Raw genomic sequence first — 23154 nt, forward strand, 5'->3', positions numbered from 1 at the left:
TTTAACTTTTTAAAACATTTTTAATTGTTCTGTTTGCTGCATTTATTACAACAGCTTCACATACATAGTTGGCCATAATGCATCTTTTTTTTTTTCTTGGATGCTCGGCTGGATGCTACAACACATTTGTTTATGGAAAAAAATCTTCTGAAACCATTTTCAGAAGTATTTTACTTTACGGTGTGTGCACATGATCAGTGTCATATTCATATACTGCAACTTCACAGACAGAAGAATGCTGCCTAAACTTTGGGAACTTTCATGCCGATCTTGTCAAAGCAAATAACTGAGAGATGCAAATCATATGCTTGGATATGCATTATTATTTCAGCACGAAGCAGACTTTTTTAAATGCACCTGTACACATGCGAACATATTACCTCAGCATCATTGCATAATATTAAGTAAGTGCCACTTTGATCCAGTGCAACAGAAAAGAGAGCTGGATGTGCGGAGGAGCAGAGTGGCTGTGGCAATGAGACACGCATTCCTTTCAGGGGCACCGAAAAGGTTTCGGTGTTGCTTCCTCAGGCAATTGATTCAAGCCAGCTGACCGTGAACTGAACCTGGAACAGACACTCGAACACACGACGCAGATTTTGAACATGTAGAAAAAAATATTACACAAATAAGATAGAAGTATGCAGCCTTCAGTTTATGTAAAACCACCCAGCTTTCACAATGCACCAAAGTGCCGGTGGCCTTCAGTGGCGGTATGTGTTAGTTCAACTCTACCACAGTGGTTTGGTTGGGAAATTAACCAATTAAGTCCTGGTGCAAATATATATTAATGTTAAAAAAGGAATTTCTTAAAATAGTTGGGCATTGTACAAGAGTAAAAGAGTTATGAGGGTCTTATTTCAGCTGTGGGTAAATACACATTTGGTGGGCAAGTGAGTATTTACAGAAGAATAATGTCTTAAATTGGCTGAACTAAACCACAGAGCCCATGTTCATGTAACCGGTGCATTTGCTGAATAAAAAAAATGGAGAATTTTACAACACTTTTCCCTTAAGGAGCAAGTAAAAGAGGCAAAGACAGGAGAGTATCTTGAGGACACGCAATACGGTGCAAAATCACTGTATTAAATTTGCAGTTGCTCGTGGAATGTGTCATCATCAATTACAGAGTCGGAGAGAAACAAAACGATCCGCTCAAGAGTCCTTCATAGACACCATGTGAGGACAGCCTGGAGATTATACAAAAGTCAGACGCAGAGGCAGCAGAGCAGAGTTGAATGTCGTTTGTCCAGTTGGTGCTCATGAACAGGATTGTACTGGACATCCTACAGAGGGTGTGTCGGAGCATCTTCCCTTTGTACGAAGAAAATGATGATGAAGGTGCAACAGGGAAGTCATTCTGCAAGGCAGGCTCTGGAGAAGCGTGGCCTTTTCCTCTCAGCGTCTGGCTTCTTCATCTGAAAGATTAATCAGCTGAAAAGAAATGTATGACAGAAATGCAACAAATGCTACAGAAAATTTAGAACAAATCACATGGACTTCTATTCTATTCTTCTATTCCAATTCCAGGAATATCACATATGATTTGTCCATTTGCAAAGCCATATGCAACCGCCTACGAGACTGCTGATGAAGTCGTTCGTGCACAAAACCAGTGGAAACCTGCTCAAGCTGTGAATTATCACCTCAAGGAAGTTGGTTCGCAATTTTGTGGTGCTTACTGAGACCTTGATCTAACCGCAGAGTGCTGCTGTAATCGGCTCAAGTGGGTAAACCAGCCACATTTGTTCTACATTAGTAAGATGGTGGACACTCCTGATCATTGATGAATGCTGCTTCCTGATATGCAACAGACAAAGAACACGAGTGGATTTCGTTGATGGCAATCTCAGTGCCCAGTGACGTCAAGATGAAATCCTCACAGTAACCGGTTTATTTGTTGCCATCACTTGAAACTTCAACACAATACAGCAGCTCCTCTTGTTGTAGAATAAGCACTGCTCTTCTAGCAAATGATACAGGTGCATTCCTACTACTGTGGCTTGCTTACTCTCCAAACATGTCACCTGTCAAACATCTGTGGGACGCTCTGGATGGACGTGTCTAACAACATGATCCTGTCCCTCAAAGAATCTGCTAACTTTGCCAAGACCTTCAGAAAAAAACTGGGACCACATTCTACCATCCAGCATCAACCAAATCATGAATAAGTTTCTGACTTGTCAATGGCCCCATTCACCATCTGCCCTTTATTTTTTCCAGTATAGTGTGTACTTTGTTGTTTCATGATGTCCATTCTGTTGTAGAGACGCCAATATCTTGGACTAACAAACGCTGATTCACCTAAGCTAAAGAGAATTTAATAAAATATGCATTAATATTCTTGTTCAGTATATTTCCTTTGTTGGATCGGCTCTTCTTTTTCTGGCAGCAATCACTGGACAAACCTGAGCTCCATTCCCCAATCAGCTTTTTGCTTCATAAACTTGAGCTCAGTTCTCCACAGCTGCAGCCCCACCGTTCTGAGCCTTGGCCAACGTCTACTCAAGTTCTAGAGTTTCTGTTGTGCTTCAAGGGACCCTTTTGTGTCTCAGGTTCAAGTCTCGTCCTGCCAGTTTCGCCAGCCCTCACTTTGGTCACACAGCTGGACATCCACCAGACCGCCATACTCAGCTCTTGAGTCTCTACACGGTCATTCCAGCCTCATTCTCTTATTATGCCCAGTACCTCCTTAAACCAACCGACAGACCTTCACCGAGTCCTCTATTTCATTAACTAGACACTGAACTCTCTTCTTGGATCACCAAGACATCCTTATCACCAATTAAGACTGTAACAATACATTATTCTTTAAAACCTCTCTTGTGTGCTAGTATTTCAGTTGGGTCCATATTTACCAAATTAAAAAAACATTCCCCGAAAACATAATGAATTGATTACAAAAACCAAGATGGATGAGTTCCTTGCCTAACATCAATTGTTCCATTGTGTTCAGTGTGTAAATCCAGCTGTGTGCAGCAGATCTTCAGGCTCCAGATCCTTTTTAATTGTCTTGTCTGTAGAGGCCTTTTAAGCTCTGCTTTGACTGATATGCAGATCTTTCCTCAGCACTACTATACTTGACTTCCTTCATGCACTGATGGAAAATAGTGATTACATGTGTCGGTAAAGTGCAGATAGAGTGCAGGTAGCACAAAAAAAGAAGCTGAAGTTGACACAGCTGTTATGCTGTCATGTATGGATAGCATGATCAGGACATCATGCGATCAGTGGAGAGTCCAGATCTCAATATTTATATGGATAAATTGTGACAAATGCTTGAAAATCTAAGTAGAGCTCACTGCAAGGGCTTTTCAATTTCTGCAGTAATTATTTTTATATATATTGCAGTTTCTAGACAGCCCTTTGACCGAATCAGCAGCACTGAGTGTTGCGCATACTTTGATTTATTGAAAGAAAATAAATCTCAGGGATTAAACACCAGTGTTTTATAGTTATGACAGTGTTGCACTGCATCCAAATGGGCTACTTTTCCATTATAGCTTCAGGAGCATCTGGGCAGGTTACCAGAATCCACAACAGGGAGAGAGCCCTAAATTATAAAGTCTGTTGTCTTTTAATGATTCCTGGAGTTTAAGAGGATGAAGGCAGAGCGAGTGGTAATCTGTAAAAACTTTTATAAAACAGCCTGCAGAACATCATCACCAAGAAACTTACATTATTACACACATAGATATTAAACATGCTACAAAATCCCAAATAATGCTGTATTTGATTTAATTTGTTATATGCAAAATTCACGTGAAAACAATTTCCAGTATTTTCTAGCTTTCTTTTCTGTTCCTGTAGATTGTCTAGTCTATTTGAGGTGACTAATTCACCCCACGTTTTTTATAAAAACATCCTTGACATAAACAGTTGGAGTTAAACATCCAAGAGCAGGCAAAGACATCATATATACCAGAGTATCATGCTCTGAAGTTTGCCTACAGTTTTTGACACACTTACCTTCTTTGCGCAAAAAGCACTTCCAAAGACAGAAGCACAGCGACATAACCAGCAGAGCTGCTACAGTGGTGACTGAGATCAGGATGGTGAGCGCTGTCCCAACTAGAAAGAAAAAACAGATTAGACCTCATTAGGAGTTTTATGACCTGCCATAAATGTGTAATTAGGTGCTGGTGTTTATGTGGTTTCATTAATTTGAACGCAACCACATAAAGCCTTAATTTGAAGCTATAAATATATATTACATGCCTGTTAGCTTAATTTAGCACAAGGACTAGAAAGAGAGGTAAGTTACCCTGGCTCTGTCCAAAGAACAGAATCCAAAAACCATCTGGCAGCCCCTTTATTGAAGCTTGCTAATCAACAGATCTTCTCAGACAAATCTGGTCCTGGTTGGTGCATCAGTGAATTGGACAGAGCCAAACTTGCTGTTTCTGTGCTTTACCAATCTTTGTCAAGCCCTCTGCAGTACCATGACTGCCCATGACTGTTTTCAAAATCCTCTTCATTATGAGAAACAACAACAAAAACCTCTGAGCCCAGATCATGTAAGAAGGCAGCCTTGCTATTTTTTTTCAGTGTCAATGTTTGAGTCTACATTCAAATGCTCCTCTAAAACATTTCCCTTTGACCATTTTTGGTATCATAGGCTTAGCATCACCTCAGACAACACAAACAACCCAGATATCTTTACCCTTTCTGTTGTCAGAGTGATGAGAAGGTGCAGCTAGACTTTTCTGCACAGTGCTTTATCATCACTGGCTATGTGAGACTAAGCCCTGAGAACAGTACATTGTTGCTACAGTGGCCAGAATGTGTCACTACTACACAACAGATACACATCAGAATTTCATCTATTGGGTATAATGACATGTGAAATTCTTGTACGCTTCTTTTAAGACTGGTATGTAATAGTTACTATAAGTGACCTGGAGTCACTTATTAAAGATTTTCTGATGGAGAACTACAGGAATGCAGAGATTCTCTGACGCCAACTCACTTTTAGTGTTCATTGATACAGCTATCGGTGACTCAAGCCCTTTGTGGTGCACCAAGCATTTGACAGACACATCTTTGAGCAGCCCTGATTGGACGGTCAGCGTGCTGATGACCAGAGTGGTCCCGTCTCCCTGGGGGAGCTGTGTGGTCACAGGGGGGCCCATGGTGCGGTTATCTCTCTCCACGTTCCACACAATCTCTGCCGGAGGCCTCGACACGGAGGTGCAGTTGGCCTCGATCACACCTGCAGTGGTGGTCTTGTAGCTCACCTGAGGTTTAGGCAGCACTGGGAGAAAATAAACAGAGACAGCAAGGTAGAAGTAGCATCACAATGCAGCACACTGGCGGACATTTACACACCAACAAGCTCATACTGTCCGATGTATGTGGCACAGATGACAGATTTACTGAATTGCACTGCTACCTTTTCTGCTTCGATCTAAAATCTCTGAAAATATTATGACACAGTGTAACAAAAAACTGTAAAACTAAGTGAAATATTGAAAGCATGCTGCAGTAGGGCGTGCATATGAAACTAATTATTTCAATCCACAAATTGGCCAAAATTCATATTTTACTTTAGTTTGTGGCTGTGTATCTTGTAAGTGTCTTTGCTGAGATGATACCTGAGATAAAACCTTAAAGCTTTTGGATCAGCTAAGACATGTGAATTCCTGCACTCTTAAGATCCATAAGTAAATGTCTGGCTGTTTCCAATTCCCTGTACTGCGGGCTCAGCGAGGAATGTGCTACACTGGAAGCGAGAACGCTTTTGTTGGCAGGGACGCATTTAGCCACAGATATTTGGCCCTCATAGTTTCAGCATCTTCTCAGACTTCTGAGTGGTGAACCTCACCCATCATCGTTCTGGATTGTGTTAAGATTTCGGGGTGGTTCAAAGGACAACAGGAAAAAATTCTGACAATAATCCAAACCGTAAAGATACCCGAAGGAGTGTGAAGCTGCCATGAAATTTGGAAAACTTGTGGTTTTTATTTAAAAGTTAATTCCACAGTTTTTCCCTGATCTTGTCATACCATGTATCCACCAACTCAGTACTACCATAATGTTGATAATATGAAATCAAACATGCTCAAGTGTAGATATATTTAATTTTATTGTTATTCTAGCATGCAATATAACAATTTTCATTTTCTAGCAACTCAAAAAGTAATTTTATTTACATATGTATTGCTTTACATAGGTTAAAATTAAATATATTTCTGGAAAAAATGCAATCCAAGACAAAAACTCAAGCTTGTGTACTGATAAAACTACACAACTGCATATAAAGGAAGTTAACTTTAGCTCCACTTTGACCAACTATATCAAATTTGAAATGGTAATAACTAAATTAATACAAATGCACCACAAAGTGTTTCAATATTTTATACTTTATCTTCTTTATGGGGAGTACTTTCTATTTTTGAAACTTAGAATTAAGTGTTTTTATCCGTCTGCTGTTGCTGCTACTCATATGTAAGTAAAGAATTAGAATGATTCTTCCACCCCACACAGTTTGCATGACAAATTGGCTGAGAGTGTAAAATAACCTTTAATTCAGTGACTTCATGCTGTGCTGTTCCTTGTGAACCCACTGACCTTCTCAGCTGTGGTATGATGACTCTAATGTTTGCAGAACTATATTACAGAACAATTTCTACATAGGTTAGATGTTTTTTAAATGCTCATAATTTAACAAAGAAGTGCAAGTTTTCAGCCTTTTTCAAAGTCAAAGTCTTTTTCTACAGGCTTCTTTCGTTGCTTACAAAACAATTTATACATTTGCATAAATACTCAAAGGCCTTAGTTCAAAAATCATAATTTCTAATTGTCGTGAGACTATTTCAAAGAATCTGGGGTCATGCTGTCACCTATTAATGACAAGAAAAATCCACTTCCGAGTGTTTTCGTCACTTTTATTCATGGACAGTGTGTTTGAAAGTGGGCGCAAAGGAGGGTGGAATCATGTCATGTCTAAAGTGGCTTTGGTGTAGAAGCCTGCTGGCAGCAATGAGCAGGAAGAAAAAAATTTAATGCTAATCGTGCCTCAGCGCTAGGAACACCTACTGTACTGTACAGTTCAATTTCAAACAAAAGCACATCTGTTTCTTGAGATAACTGTGAGAGAAAGGGAACGGCAGAAAAGTGGAAAAGCGAACAAGCACAAAGAGAGAGAGAGACAAAGCACAGAGGGAATCACTGTGTGCTGCAAACACTGACACAGTCATGCATCAGGACCTCACGCCCTGCCTCCATCATTCTTTCGAATGGTCCATTCTTCACATGAACACATTTGTTCTGTGTGTTAACATATCAGCCGACAGCCTGGCCTCACGGCTGTATCATAGAAACATTCAGCGGCCACAATCAAGAAGAAAATATCAACATTCCTGTCTAAATCCCAGGGGTACCTGTCTTTCCTGCCCTCAAAGTCCAGGCTAAGTCCTCCAGCACTTTCATCAAAGTCTGGCTCATTTGTTTTCCTCCTGTCTTCTCAGCTCTTACATCCACTGTAGGGCTGAACAACTAGAGGAAAATATCTAATTGTGATTTTTCTGACGGATATTACGATTGAATTGAAATACCACTCTTTAAAATTGAGCTAAAGATTCATTATCCTCTGTGTAATTGATTTAAAACACTTGATGGAGCGTTACCATGTTAGACAACATCTGAAGTGTGACCGTCACACAAGGAGGATGCCATGAAATGCTGTTGACAGGACAGTTTAAGATGTGCTGCATAACATATATCCTGGACTGCAACATTTGGAATGCACTAACTGAATGTGATTTTGATTTAAGATGCATTGATAGTTCACTGATAATCTATCGTAAGGCATAGTAACTACTATGGCCAGTCAAAAAAAAGTGCACCTGAAAAACTTTTTTAAGTTCTACTACTGAAGTTAACACAGAAGTGGCACTATTGTAAAACAAAGCAGTGAAAGACTTGTGGCCTTAGGGATGTAATCGTGAATCTGCTGCTCCAAAGTAAACCATGCCAATGTGATGGAGTGCCTTGAAATTTGACATGAACAGTCAGACAGTCAGGGTTATTGTCCCCTTGACTTTTCACCTCGTGCGAGCAACATTGGCTTTCATCAATATTCTGACCAGACAACATACAGTGACAAAGTAGAAGTCACCCGTGACTCCCTCTCACATTCACTGTCCTGTACTTTCTTGGATTTAAAAAAATGAAATTCACTGAGTGGGTCTACTGAAAAATTTCCTAAGATTCGGGGCTCATTCCTTCAATTCATGAGGAAGACAACTTTCCCCTCCATCCCAGACTGAAACCTCTTTGTTGGCTCGGAGTGGTACTTATTTTGTGCTGGTACAGACCAGTTGTTACAGTATCCACTTATGGTTTATGGCTGACTTTAACATCCACCAACTTATGGGGTTGTTTGCCCTTTTTTGTTTTTTTTTATTGTTTTGTTTTGCTTGCTTCGTTGTTTTTTTGTTTGTTTGTTTTGCAAGAGGGTTAATGTTGCCGTGTTTCGTATTTCTTGCATATTTACGTGGATAACTAACTATTCTATATGGGCCACACTGTTAGCTGACTGATGAAAACAGATGCTTACCATAGGTGGAGAGGCAGATCACGGAGCTCTTCGGCCCTTCAGGTAATGTGTCATACAGGCAGGTGTAGCAGCCCTCGTCCTGGATGGCGACAGGCTGGATGGTGAGCTGACTGTCGGACAGGGAGGCACTGAGCCAGACTCTTCCCTGGTACGGTGGCTCGATCATGGGGTCGCTCCGCTTTGCAAAGGAGGCCACCTCTGTGGACTCTCCTTGAGGAGAAGTGTGCTTCCATACAATCTGCTGCACCTTTTCAGGCAAACCGTAGGAGCAGGAGAGGGAGGTTCTCTTGCCACTCACTGCTGTTTTGTTGCTGTCAACAGTGACTTGAGCTGTGGGGGGAAAGGGAGGCCACCGTCCAGTGAAAGAATCATGGATTAGGGGAAGGGATAAGGAAAACGATGTGCAAACAGGACAACGTGAATGTTCAGAAATATGAGGCACCCAAAGAGAAACCAGTCACTGGAATCTGCTGCAGCTGTTTCTGGTTAACAGAATGATCCCTCCTTTTCCCACTGCTCCACAGCTCTTTATTAACATGACTGGCTGAGCCTCAGCAGGCTCATAGACCTGTGTTCAGAGGTTAGCAGTGGTTAAAGACAACTCTATCCACATATTTTGCAACAGGCAGGTATCCAAAATCAGTTAATTCATTAAAACATCAGCAGGGAAAGAAGCGACGTTAACTGAACTCAGATCTTTTCTGATTCTCAAGTGACATCATCAATATTAAATCCATGTTAGCCCTAACTTATAGTGAGAGATATTTTACATTGAATAATTACGTACTCTGACAAATCTATAGTGAAATACAAAACAGATGTGAATGATAGTAATACTTTATCAAACAGAGGACATGCCTTTGATTCAGGCCTCCACATCTGGATACCCGAGATCCTCATTTTCTCTCAGAGGTTGAGATCTGTCTCCCTTCACTGTGTCACCAAGATCATTACTCAGCCAGGCTTCAAGTGGAGGCTTCTCCCACCCAGTTCATGACTTTTTTTTATGTCAAAATAGAGAATCTTCCTCACTAGAGTTGAATATACCTAAGTCTATATGTTTTGTCTCGTTTATTCTGCTTACTGTGGATGTTGCAGCTGCTTTTCTAAGCTTCCTCACTGCGTAACTCATAGGCTCATTTCCTTTCAGCACATGGCTTTGACCAGTCAATATTTACTCTTGATCATATGTACCACTGATAGTCAGAGAACCCAAGTTTGTTCCACTTTTAATCATTTTCAAATCTCTAAAATGCGTTTAAAGAAAGGCGTCGGATAAACTCTTAGATCTAAATTCATATGTTCTTTCTTATCCCTCTAATTATGAGGCTACAAAGCAAATGCCTTATATTAAGTTTATTTGGAGTAACAGGCAGTACAAGAATGACAGGAAATCTGATGAGAAAGATATAGGGGATGAAATCTAGACTTCTCACTGCTCGAAATGCTAAAAGGGCATCTCCAAGATACCATAAATCATTCAAAGTACATTAAATTCTCAAAATTTTCACCCCTCTTCCCACAGATTAGTCTTTTGAACATTTAGTGTCTTTTAAAAAACAGTAAATCTTCATCTTTTGAAATATTTCTGAAATAAAGTACAGCAACAATAACCTCAGACTTATTCAGTAGTTACATACAGGAGTTGCAATTTTAATTCACTTAGGTAAAGATAATTTATTCACATTTAAATAATAAACTACTTTCACTATAGTCATTTGTTTTTACTCCAAAACGCGTGTATCCCCTTCTATTCTCCACTCAGATTATTATCTATTGGGATATCTATGATAAAGTATATTGTTAGTGACCTGTAGAATCTCTGGTTAAACATGCATAGTCTTTATCTGAACTCTAACATTTTGGGGGTTTTCTCTTTATCAACTGAATTTTCATACATTAAGATCAACATAAAAATAAAGGCCTTACTTACAGGTCACAGTGAGACACGTCAGTCCCTGCTTTGAACCAGTAGGAAGCAGGTCAAAGATGCACGTGTAGCACCCTTCATCCCGGAAGCCCACCCTGCGGATGGTGATGGCCGACGTGTCCCTTGGGGAGGAGGTGAGCTCCACGTGCTGCTGTCCGCTCACGCTGTCCCTGTTCCCGGGCTGGTAGCTCAGCAGGGTTTGGTTCTGGACGTCCAGCCAACGCACCTGCCTCAAGGATTCGCCTCGCTCCCTCGAAACACTGCAGGTCAGAGTGAAGGGCTTCTCCACCGGAGCTTCCAGTCGCTCTGGTGCTGTTACTCTGCCTGAAACATTCACCAATATGTTCATCTCATACTTTATGTAGGAAATAATAAGCCTAAGAGTTTCTTCCTTTTCTGATTAGCTCCATTTGGCATACTCACCCTGTAGTTGTCCCACCATCCATAGGACTAAACACACCTTCAGATAGATCCAACATGAGGCCTGGATCATCATCTTCTTCACTGCTCAGGAGGAAGAGAATGAAAAGTGGAGCTGAGATTTCATGAATTATCATATTCCACCTAACAGAAACTCTCCTGCAGTGAGTATAACAGTTTATACAAAGAGTGATACAGTCTAAACTCATTTTACTTCACTTCTACAAACGAAGTTTTCCCCTTAAGGCTTCCAACACTCTGTGCACAGACTTCCAGATCAGTAAGCTCAGTGAGCCTCAAGGTTATTTTTCTCTGCCACTTCACTGACTAAAACCAATTGAAGGATGAATTCAATTATAAAACAACAACATGCATAGAAATAACATTACACAGCAAATATATGCAGCGCTTACATAAAAGTTTCACTATTTTTTATTATATTTGATCATCTGTAGTTAAAAAAGCGAGCAAAGCAGAACTCAATCTCTCGCATATTTTCTATTCCCTTTATCATAGAAACGGTACACTAAAAGCATGGAGACACTTACCTCTTGTGTTTTAATACAAAAAATCCAACAGCTGAAGATGTTCTACCTCTGCAACATCTCGGGCATCCTTATGAGCCAGCAGGTTTTGGTAACATCTCTCCAGAACAAGCGAGAAACTATTTTTACGCATCCAAATGTTTTCTACTGAGCGCACCACCAGCCCAGTGAACAGCAGCCGGCTGCTGCAGCGCACGGGGATGAAGCCCTGAGGATAGAGGGCCATACACGGATCATGATTTGGGGTTGCACTGCTCTCTGGTGCCAGATTATGTGTATTGCTTGTACGAGGCAGAAGGAGATTTATCTGCATGATGTTTCTTTCGCAGCAATCTTATATGCCCTCACCATAACCCAGAGCAGTCCGCCTGAAGACTTGAAGAGCTTCTGTATAATACAATTTACATATGAATGACACAACAACAACAACAACAACAACAACAACAACGCATCTTTATCTTTATTTATTTTTAGAACTCATAATTTTATGGATTTTTTTGCTGTTGTTCTTGCATGTTACAATGCTACAATTTTATCTTTTTTTCCAACTTCAAGCCACTGAGAAGCACAGAACAACAAAACACATTAAAAATATTGCGTTAGTGCGTGAAGCGGATGATAGTTTAATGCGGTTTTAACATGTTAAGTACAACCTCTTTCAGCTCTAATAAATTAAGATAAGCATTGTAGTCAAGCCATTATTTTATTATTTCTAATGAGATTTTATTATTATGCGTAAATATGTCAATTACGTTGAGCTTTTAAAAAAATTACGTCCTTAAATCATGTATCCACATGTAGTATTAGCAGTAAAAGTAATTATTAGTCATAATAATAACTTATTAGCTAAAGCTTTTACTATTTTTTTGAATTATTGTTTTTAGTACGTCACAGTTTTGCGACGGAAGTATATTCGCCGGACTCATGTTGGTGACGTAGTGCGCTACCGTTGTAATATGACAGCTGAACGAGAAATATTCCTAAAATGAGCAGGTTAGCGACATAAAAAATAATTTGCATTTAGGGAAATCATGTCAGTGTGACCTGAAACAGTCCTCGACCCGACTGCAGTGAGTTTTCGACGGACTGAGAGCGTGTTTTACGGACATCATCATGTCGTTTCTGGTGGACTCAGTCATCATGTTCACCTCACAGGTAAGAATGAGTTGGAAAAGTCGACCAAATGTCTTTCTGGCACTGAATAAGAATGTCTAATGCCTGTTGTAAGCTAGCGTATATTAAATACTGTGGGTATCTTGAACTGCAGGGTTCTGGTGCATACATTTTAATGTATTTTGTCTATTACCGTCCGTGGGAACAATTCTCCTTGTGTCTCTGCTATATGTTTCAAAGCTCTGTACGCTGGTTTACAACCAATCCAGTTTAACAGGCTGAAATATATTTTAAGCTGAAGTTCAACTGTTATAATTAAGGTTCCCCACTTACCATAAAAATGCAGCTGCTATGTTGGGACTAAAATGTCATGAATGCATTAACATGACCTCATTCCTGCGGATTACATCTGAAAAATTTAATCAGTAAGATGACTGCACATGAAATTATTTATTTATTTTACACATGCAGCCCATCTGTAAGTTCTATACAGTGTAGTTCCCAAATATATACAAAGATATTAAACATACCAAACACACACAGACTAAAACTTAGAAAAAAATACTCTAAGAAATGTTACAGTTTCACAAAGACACTCTTTTGTTTTCACACGTACATAAAATGATTTGCATTTGTTGCTTCTGACTGATCCAGATCCAGAAAGCAGCTGCAGAACTACATAAATTAGGCAATGCAGTTTTAAGTTGAAGCATGCTAGTAGTTTTTGGCACAACATCTGAAAAGTGTCAAAAACAGTAAAAGTGTTACTGTTTATAAGATGATTACAGCCATTAATCAGAAGCAAGGGTACAATTGCACTGTGGATATAGATACTTCTGTCTGACACAAAATGACAAACTTCATGTTTTTTTTTTTTTGTATTTCAGTACAAATGAGTAGAAACACTGAACAGTAACAGTCATCTTTGCAAATACTTCTCCAAAGTTTTTTTTTTTTTTTTTTTAATGAGTAATTTGCTCCACATGATAATAAAAAAGAATAGTCAAAGTAATTCCTAATGAATTGCTTGAGTGGACACACTTCTGAGGAGGAAGACCTGTTGCCTTACGTGGCTATGCAACTGAAAAAATTGAATTTTATGTATTTGGAATGAATCAATGCAAACTGTGCCATTCTTGTTTCATAATGTGTTAATAAATTTAGATGGTGACAATGGTAGACACAATGCTGGTACATATTCTAATGTTGCTTGAAAAATACTGTTGTTCAGAGACAGATATTATTTTGTTATGAGTGAGTGAGTTAATACTGAGACTTATATTTAGTAGGTTGTTAGTTTTGAGGGTGGGATGAACGTATGCGGTGCTGTGAGTTGCCAAAGATAACTGAGTTTTGAAACTGAAAAAATTTGGTTTCCCACTTTGCTCAAGCTTGTTTGGTGATACTAAAGAAATGGAAAGGAGTTTTTGCAATATTCTGTGATTAACTGGGAAAATAATCACATTGTACCCTTCGTCTTTCCTCCTTCTTCCAAATAATTCCTATTAAATCTACCACAGGTGCTGTTCTTTGGATTTGGCTGGTTATTCTTCATGCGGCAGCTGTTCAAAGATTATGAGGTACAGTGTTACTGCCAGTATGTTGACTATTTTCTCCAACATAATTATGGTTCTAACGAGGCAAACAAGTTGATGCACATTCGCTTCATCATCATTAGTTGAGGTAAAAATCTTGACCTGTATTCTGTTTTGTTTGTTGACAGGTGCGACAGTATGTTGTCCAGGTGGTTTTCTCTGTCACCTTTGCTTTTTCTTGTACCATGTTCGAGCTCATCATCTTTGAGATTCTGGGTGCCTTAAGCAGCAGGTTAGTGCGTTTCTGCGAGATCAAACTGTGTTTTTATTGGCTACAGCACATAAAAAGCTGTTAACCCTTTGGTCTCTGCCACAGTTCCAGGTATTTCCACTGGAAGCTGAACCTGTATGTGATTCTGCTGGTTTTAATCTTTGTGGTGCCTTTCTATATCGGTTACTTTGTTGTCAGCAACATACGCCTTTGTAAGTGCACCCACTTTGACTGTTGAACACAAATATTGTAAATGAGATGTTCTTTCACACATGTAACGTTAAACTGTTTGCTGTGTGTCTGTGCAGTGCATAGACAAAGGCTTCTTTTTGCCTGTATGGTTTGGTTTACCTTCATGTATTTCTTCTGGAAGCTGGGAGACCCATTTCCCATCTTGAGTCCAAACATGTGAGTGTGCGTAGTTGTTTTCCCTTGGCACGAGGCACCTTTATGCCACATATTTGGGACATTGTGCATTGCTAAATTATGTCTGTTTGTTTAATAATGTAATTTTTCTGCAAAGCGTGTTGAAAGGCAGAAGTTAATGTGATGTTGCCGTTTTCAGTCAATTCCTGTCTGTTGTTTAGGGATTCTGTCCATTGAGCAGCTAATCAGTCGTGTTGGTGTGATCGGAGTCACTCTAATGGCTCTGCTGTCTGGGTTTGGTGCTGTCAACTGTCCTTACACATACATGTCATATTTCCTCAGGTAAGCAGTAAGTATTTTCTGCAGCAGTTACATCGTACACAGTGTTAATCTGAGTATGCTTGTGCAAAGGCAGTACTCCAGCAAATGATACCATCGCTTTGATGCTTTTTGAATTTGTTGTTGTGCAGGAATGTAACAGACAGTGACATCCTTGCTCTGGAGAGAAGACTTCTCCAAACTATGGACATGATTGTCAGCAAAAAGAAAAGGTGAGAAAAAAACAAGCATTTTTCCCTCCCTTAATCTACTGAGACAAAGTACACTTACATTTATAAAAAATGGTTTAAACTGTCTGTGAAGAATTGCCATGACACGGAGGCAGATGTACCAACGTGGGGAAGACCAGAACAAACAGACAGGATTCTGGGGCATGATCAAGAGTGTCACCTCCACACAGACAGGAAGTGAAAGTATCCTCAAAGCTTACGTCGAGTATGACTGAATAAAGCTGCTACCAAATACCGCTGCCGTACCTGTCTGTAGTATTTGTAGTAGATATCAGCCTTGACTTGGCCCCTCCAGATCTTTCTCTGATCCAGCAAGAGGTTGATGCTTTAGAGGAGTTGAGTCGACAACTCTTTCTTGAGACTGTGGACCTACAAGCCACTAAGGTAACGCATATGTATACAAACAATCACGTACACAAATCCACAAGGTTCTGGCTCATTACGGACAAACTTTTCAACTGTAAAAAAAATGTGGCTGTTTGCATGTATCAAAATTGCTGCCAGTTGAGGTTGAAAAATGTGAAAAATGGCTCTAGTTTAGTATGCAGTGTATTACATGAGTTGTAAGTACTGTATTGTCTCCAGCAAAGGTGTAATCATCACATTAGAGTTGTGTTGTCTGGTCTCTAAGAGTCCAGGTGCATTTTTCAGTTGTCTTTTAGCCTCTGTTTGGTTCAGCAATGCCTCAGAAAAATGTTTGTCATAAGAGCTTGCCAGATGTCTACCATTTAATAAAAGTAATCTCTATCATACATAATATCAATATCTATATAAAATATTTCTGTAATTTCCTGTGTGTAATTTGAAGAAGGCTTATTAGCGCTCTAAATCACCATGTTAATAATATTGTGTGCTCTGGGTTTCCTTTATGATTTATGCAGGAGTCTAGTCATAAATGACATGAAGTCAATGGTCTCCTTATAAACTTTTGCTTGACTTTAATGGTTTCCATTAAAACTGGGAGGACTGTGACTTGTGTCTGTTCAACAAAACACATTTATCTATACACACTTGCGCCCATTCGGTGTATATCTGATAAAGGATTTGCTGATTCTTTAACACCACTGTTTCTTATCTTCAGGAGCGAATTGAGTATTCAAAGACATTCCAGGGAAATACTTCAACTTCCTTGGCTACTTTTTTCCATCTATTGTGTCTGGAAAATCTTCATGGTGAGAACATTCACATATTGTGTTTCTCTCACTCTCATAAGTAGATACTGTTGGTTACCTATGGGAAAAACTTTCTTCTTTCATTCATAGGGCAACTATAAACATAGTGTTTGATCGAGTTGGAAAGACAGATCCAGTGACGAGGGGTATTGAAATTACAGTGAACTACTTGGGCATCCAGTTTGATGTGAGACGCTCATACACACACTCTGTTGTTTCCATCTCTTTAGAGGATATTATATTGATTTACATTCATTTCCTGTACATTTACTCTATCTCCAGCTATAACCATGACTTGCTTAACCCTAACCCTGAATTTTTTCTACACACATTTAATGATTTACGTTATGGATTACTTTCTTCCCCAAAAGCGTTGCCTTTCCCTGTCATGTGTCTTTGTAAACATGTCCTCACAGCATTATGAATATTACATGTACACACACCTGCAGTAATAAAGTCGTGTCACACACGGTGACCTTTTGTAAAGATTGCTCACTCATTATCACCTCTCCTCTGCTGTCTCTGCAGAAAACCTGGTCATACTCCCTTCTAATCTTTTTCCACGTCGATAATTGTTTGATTGAGCTGTTCCAGGTCGCCCTCAGAGAGCACGGCATTGCGTTGAGCAAATAATGAATCTTATTCTTCTGTTGTCTTTCTCATTATTTCAGGTAAAATTTGGTCCCAACACATTTCTTTCATCCTGGTGGGAATAATAATCGTTACATCTATACGTGGCTTACTCATTACCCTCACCAAGGTAAAACTGTCACATGATGTGTTGCTTAAGCAGCTCATCTTGAAGCCAATAAATGTGTGTGGTTTCTTGCTTGTAACTGATGTTTTTTGCCCCACCAAATTGTGCAGTTTTTTGAATCTCGGTGTTATCTGCTTCTTCATTTTTAGTTCTTCTATGCAATATCAAGCAGCAAGTCTTCCAATGTCATCGTGCTAGTCCTCGCTCAGATCATGGTGAGTGTGTTTGACTCTTGCTTTACCAAACAGCCGAAGCTTACAAGCTACATTTGAATCTGAAATGTCTGTCTGTGTGTCCCAATCCGATAGGGGATGTATTTTGTGTCATCTGTGCTGCTGATGCGAATGAGCATGCCCCTGGAGTATCGCTCCATCGTGACAGAGGTTCTGGGAGAGCTGCAGTTCAACTTCTATCACCGCTGGTTCGATGTCATCTTCCTGGTCAGCGCCCTGTCTAGCATCCTCTTCCTTTATCTCGCTCACAAGCAGGCACCAGAAAAACACATGGCTCTCTGATCCCTTACTGTGCAGCTCCTCTCTCGGATATGACTCCTCACGCATGGGGTGACTTTCAATCTGGGATTTAGACATATCCGGAAATCACATTTTTTTAAATATATATATATATATATATATATATATGTATATATATATTGGATATAATTATTTGGACTGCCTGTTCCTGAATCAGGAATGGCTGAATTTTGGGTGCGAGTGGTGGGGAACTGTTGGAGTACACGAGGAAACAACTTTACAATTAAAGTATTTCCAGAATTCAGTTTTTTTTTTTCTGTAAATGCAGATACTATGTTTGCTTTGGTCTTAAAGTTTAATTCTTTTTGTCAAAAAGTCTCGTCATTCTGAACACACTGGAGCTAACCATGAGATACCACCCATGAGCTGCATTTTTTAGTGACTGTAATTTTCAGCAAAACGTTCAGTTCTTTCATCGGGAACAAAAACAGATAACCATAAAGTTATTCAGATGGTACATGTGCATTTATTTGTGTTCATGAGAACTCTCATCCATTTACTTTCATTTTAGAAATTTTAACAGCAAAATTAAATTTTTTGTAGAACATTAAATAAAAGCAGCAGTTTGTGCACTGAGAAAAATACTTGAAAAGCCACAGTGCTTTTACTGGCAGTGAAGTGTTTTTCATTTTAATAACATCAGCAATCTCAGGTGTTTCAAAGATAATACTCATCATTGTATTGCCCACAAGTAGATCAAAGGATCTATGATCACAGGTTCCTGAACAATCTTGGTATTTGGGAACGCGTCTTTGTTCTAAGCCCTTTCATACAATGGAAGCAGCTATTCTGTTGTGAATCTGATTTTGGCAGTAGATTTCAAAAGTCTTTACAGTCCTCGTCCTGTCGGTTTCTTCATCTCTTTTTCACTTGTGATATCAACTGGATGTATGAAGCCCATAGAGCAGATTGTTAAAGAAAAAACATCAACGTCTGATTAGTCGAAATCAGGAAAGGGATTCTTCAGATGGCTGCTCAGAATCTCTCATCTATGCTCTCTTCAGATGAATTTGAAGTCACAGATGTGGCCTAGAAGAGAGGAAAAATTAATAATGTTTAATCAGCTGACATTTTCTTCCTGCTTTTAGGTGAATGATAAATTAGGAAAAGGCAGGATAAGTGTTGTTATGTTTGACTTTAATCAGGATGTAGCGAATACATGACCACATGTAAAGAAGGCCAAAAGTCTGCAGCAATGTGTAGCAGTCCTTTGGGCTAAATGCTAATTTTGATTTTCGGGTAAAATAAATATCACGCTTGCCACAGTCTTGGTGATGCTAACATCAGCCACAAAGTACAGCTGAGGCTGGTGGGAACGTTATTTGTTTTGCAGGTACTGGACAAATTCAAATTCTGATCGTATGATGTCACTAGATTTCACATTAAGGCAGAATGGTCGTTCATAAGGGGACCATGAATGTCTAAACAAAGTATTGTGGCAACCCTAGCAGGGCCTTTACTCAAAACTATATGAGCCTCATTGTGCTGCCAGGAGTCATGCTCTGGGAACCATGAATGTCTGTACAAAATTAGCAGTTCATACAAAAGAAATTACATCAGTGGTTAATTGACTCCCTGACATTGCTATCTTTAGAACCATGTTGCTAGAAATGTAAAAAAATTTAAAAAGCACCACTCACCCTCTGTCTTTCATGTTCAGATGAAGTATCAGATCTTGCGTCCTCCTCCTGTCTGGCCCTCTGGCTGGTCTTTGGAGACTCTGTCGTGTGGACTTGAATGTAGGATGTTTCCCCGAGCAGCAGGCGTGTGATGGTCACTCCTTTAGCTTTGAGCTTGTCGTAGACGCTCTTTTTAGCCACAAGCATCTCCAGAGAGTTGCCGCTTCTGTGGATCATGTCTACCACCTCTTCATACCTCCTCTGCTCCACGTTCACCCCGTTTACCTCCACCACTACGTCGTAATTCTCCAGACCTGCTCTGTCTGCTGCTCCTCCCTCCACCACCTGAAAAAAGCAGTGTTTTAACGCTTGTGTTTGAAATCGTAATAAATGGTAAATGGTTGTATTTATATAGCGCTTTTATCCAAAACGCTTTACATGATACGTCACATTCACACACTGATGGGGGGAGCTGCCATGCTAGGCGCTAACCACAACCCACCAGGAGCAAATAAGGGTTCGGTGTCTTGCTCAGGGACACCTCGACATGAGCTCAACGGGCCAGGGGATCAAACCACAACCCTCTGGTTGCGAGACAGCCACTCCACCCACTGAGCTATGCCGCCCCAATAATGAAATAATGTGCGTTCTTTAGTCTTACCTCCTTGATGTGCTGACCAAGCACCCCCTTGATGGCGTTTAGGTGAAAGCCATAGGTACCTGAGGTCCTTTCCAGTTTGCACAGTTTAGGCTTGAGATCCTCTTCCCTTTCTTGAACTGGTGTGGACTGTTGGGAAGTGGTGGGTAAAGTGATGGCCTCTGTGTAACTGGGCGGTAAGTGGGAGTCCTTCATGTCCTCCCAGAAAAGCATGGGAGACACTGTGCCCTACAAGAGACACAACATGCTATTATCCAAGTCATCTGTAGGATATATTGAGGACAGACTGTAGCACTCTGGCTCACCAGTTTGTACATTTGGTCTGTATCTTTGTCCACCACCACGAGGCAGCATTTGTTGCCACTCTTCCTGAACCTGTCGACGACCATTTCGTGGCTGTAGCCTTCCACCTCCTTGCCTTCCAAAGCCACCAGTCTGTCCATTTCCTTTAGACCTGCAATATCTGCCGGGCTGCCTCGCTCTATGTCCTTGATGAAGTGTTCTGCATGGAGTCAGAAGCACATTATGACAGCTCTGCAGTATAGGAAATACAATATCAATGTATTGAATATGGCCTTGCCTGTTTTTCGGGGCTCCTCTTTAAGCAGGAAGCCGTATCCATCAGATCCTTTGGTTATGTTGATGATGCGCGGCTGCAGAGGAAGGTACTTGGTTGTGGCCAACCACGTTCCTATCTTCTCACGCTTCTTCTGGTAGAAGATGTCGGTTTCCTCATTGACCAGGAGAAACATGATGCTGCTGCCTGCCAGCCTGATCTTTTCCACGACTTGTTCGTGTGTACAGTTTTCTATGTTCTCCCCGTTGATCTCCACCAGACGGTCTTTGGCTCTGATCCCTGCTTTGTAGGCCACACTTCCTGGGATCACCTCTGTCATGAAAAAGCCTTCCTGAGCTAAGACAGGATGTTGTAGAAGATATGAAAAAAATATGAGTAAATAAAACCACACATTTTAGCATATTTTTGACACAGCATCACAGAAACATTGAAATTGTAATAAACAAGTTATTCACAGATGAGTAGTAAGCAAGATACGCTGTATGGAAATTAAGTTTTGGTTGTGAGGTTATCAAGTTAAGATAAGACAGAACTTTAATAATTCCAAGGTATATGCTTGACAAAGAAAAAAAGAATATCTTTGACTGGATTCTCTTTGGATTTGACACTTTCTTTGACCTCCAGCCTTTCAGAAAATGTGTGCAGACACACAGAACACAAAATACTTTACTTCTGCAGGCTTGATGGATTGCTGTTGCAGTTTTCTTTCTACAATGACAAAATCTTAACAGGTCAATATATCGAGTATGTGGTTTCATTAGTTACTGATTGAAATTTTCAGCCTGGTTCACCTCCAACCACACCTGGCAATATTCATGGGTGTTGTCAGAACTGTGCTCTGTTGCACACTGATGTGATTGTAGAGTACATCGGCATATTACTGCAGCATGATAAGAATCACGAGAGGTCAGCAGATACGTTGGGATGCTTGTTTATTGTTTAATAATAGATTCTACTCTAGATATCCTGCAGCTCTTTTTCACAAGGTAAGAGGTCAAAAATACCAATAATGGGGTCTTCGGGTTGCAAAAAGAACAGAAAAGAATAGGGTTGAAAGGTTTTTCTGGGGACAAGCAAGACTCAAGTCCAGTATGTCTAAAGCAGCAATTTCCAGCATCTATAATTTAAATTTCTGGTTCTTTCTGTTTATTTTAACAATTGTCTCAGATTGTTATTCCCTGGCCCTGTATCTTCAGCTCACCTTTGTCTGATCGAACAGAAAACCCATAGCTCGAGCTGGGCTTGATCATATAGCAGAGTTTGGCTTTGAGATCCTGTTTGGCCACTCCGTTGGCAACTGCTGTGGTCTGAGGGTCGGAAAAGCTCACTCCCTTCTCTTTACCCTGCTTGTAAGATGCTTCGTCCAGAATGTGGAATGTGACGGACGATCCGCTGTCTCTCACCATTTCCACCACCTGCCCCGGGGAAACAAAGAAGGGTCTGAAAAAAGATGCTTGTCGCAGGAGTACGCCTTCGGTCTCCGGTCTGGTATTGATTTGATTAATGCGCTGCAGTGATTCTACATCCTACTCACCGCCGAGTGGGGCACTGCATCTACGAATGCTCCATTGACCCGGAGGACGCGGTCACCATCCTTCATGCCGGCCAATTCTGCTGGACCTCCCATTTCCAGGCAGCGGATCAGGTGACCCTCCTCACCATGCTCCACCCTCAGATAGAAGCCAAAAGTCTGACCAGGCCTCTTGGATAGAGAAATCACCCTCGGCTTGTACCCGGACATGTCTGTAATAAGAAGGAGAAGGTGAACAACACACACAATAATCACAAATTATGTCTTGAACTGTGATAAACTGCAAGACATAACATCTTTAAATATTTCCAAGATAGCTTTGTTAGAGATTCTTAGAAAAAAAACACGCATGAGAGTTTTTCTTCATAAATTGCGGCAGTAAAGAAGTAGAAGCACTCATTGAATTTATCTCAGACCTTTAAAATCTCGCCTCTTTCTCCCTTTCTATTATCACTACTGTCACCCTTTAAACATAATTAGAATAGCAGATAATCCCAGATCTAAAGAAGCCGTAGAGGTGCTGATAGCATCAGATAAAGAGCTAATCTTCTGTGTCAGCTCTGCTGCACCATTTATTGGTTAACAGCCTGCACACCTGACTGCGAAGATTATCCACCATAAAATACGGCTTGGACTTTGAATGCAAAGTAAGAAATGTTACTGTAATTCTCTGATAGTACTGGCAGAAAGATCATAAAAGAAAGGGGTGTGCGCTCTGATAAACATTAACATAGATTTTAACAGTGAAAATAATTTGTGGTTTGATTTCAGTGTGCAGTTGTTGTTTTTTTATAATGTTCTCCAAAAGCTCTGCACCTTCAGGCAATGTGAGCGTCGATTGTTTCTTTTTTATTTTTAATAAAGCTCGAAACCTTAAATCATTGTTTCTCCAGTTAACTTCCCCTTTAGCAAGTCTGAACCCAAAGAATTGTAAATAACTTAAAGAATAGTAGTAAAGTATCGTAAATTCTGTATCAGCCTGTCCCAAAAGCGAAATG

General features: G+C 40.2%; 3 protein-coding genes across 4 annotated transcripts; 1 reads left to right on the forward strand and 2 right to left on the reverse strand.

The window, feature by feature from the left end:
* On the reverse strand, window positions 1–11664 carry zgc:113337 (uncharacterized protein LOC503741 homolog). 2 transcript variants are annotated; one of them, XM_022199390.2, is made up of 7 exons: window positions 11459–11664; window positions 10914–10994; window positions 10494–10814; window positions 8561–8890; window positions 4970–5254; window positions 3970–4071; window positions 1–1418 (listed from the first exon to the last, which is right to left on the reverse strand). In XM_022199390.2, the coding sequence occupies exons 2-7, from the start codon at window positions 10984–10986 to the stop codon at window positions 1399–1401; spliced, it is 1131 nt and encodes a 376-aa protein (XP_022055082.2). In that variant the 5' UTR covers window positions 10987–10994; window positions 11459–11664; the 3' UTR covers window positions 1–1398. The 2 variants fall into 2 exon arrangements, with proteins under 2 accessions (XP_022055082.2, XP_022055091.2); XM_022199399.2 differs by having other exon boundaries at window positions 1–1434; window positions 11459–11662.
* A 692-nt stretch (window positions 11665–12356) lies between these two features.
* On the forward strand, window positions 12357–19037 carry si:ch73-390b10.2 (Golgi pH regulator). The gene is given in 16 exon segments (XM_051959424.1): window positions 12357–12610; window positions 14089–14148; window positions 14292–14395; window positions 14480–14586; window positions 14683–14786; window positions 14940–15082; window positions 15211–15291; window positions 15383–15492; window positions 15605–15693; window positions 16391–16415; window positions 16418–16450; window positions 16453–16480; window positions 16572–16675; window positions 17153–17241; window positions 17388–17453; window positions 17547–19037. Coding segments are annotated over 16 exon segments (1392 nt in total). The 5' UTR covers window positions 12357–12568; the 3' UTR covers window positions 17754–19037.
* Window positions 18672–22369, reverse strand: pdzk1 (PDZ domain containing 1). Its single transcript, XM_022199358.2, has 7 exons — window positions 22160–22369; window positions 21827–22040; window positions 20629–20961; window positions 20354–20550; window positions 20052–20276; window positions 19412–19735; window positions 18672–18800 (listed from the first exon to the last, which is right to left on the reverse strand). Exons 1-7 carry the CDS (start codon window positions 22364–22366, stop codon window positions 18747–18749), a joined length of 1554 nt encoding a protein of 517 aa, XP_022055050.1. The 5' UTR covers window positions 22367–22369; the 3' UTR covers window positions 18672–18746.
* Between the last annotated feature and the right edge of the window lie 785 nt (window positions 22370–23154).

The sequence above is a fragment of the Acanthochromis polyacanthus genome, chromosome 14 (genome assembly GCF_021347895.1).
Source record: "Acanthochromis polyacanthus isolate Apoly-LR-REF ecotype Palm Island chromosome 14, KAUST_Apoly_ChrSc, whole genome shotgun sequence".
Classification (NCBI taxonomy): Eukaryota; Metazoa; Chordata; class Actinopteri; family Pomacentridae; genus Acanthochromis; species Acanthochromis polyacanthus.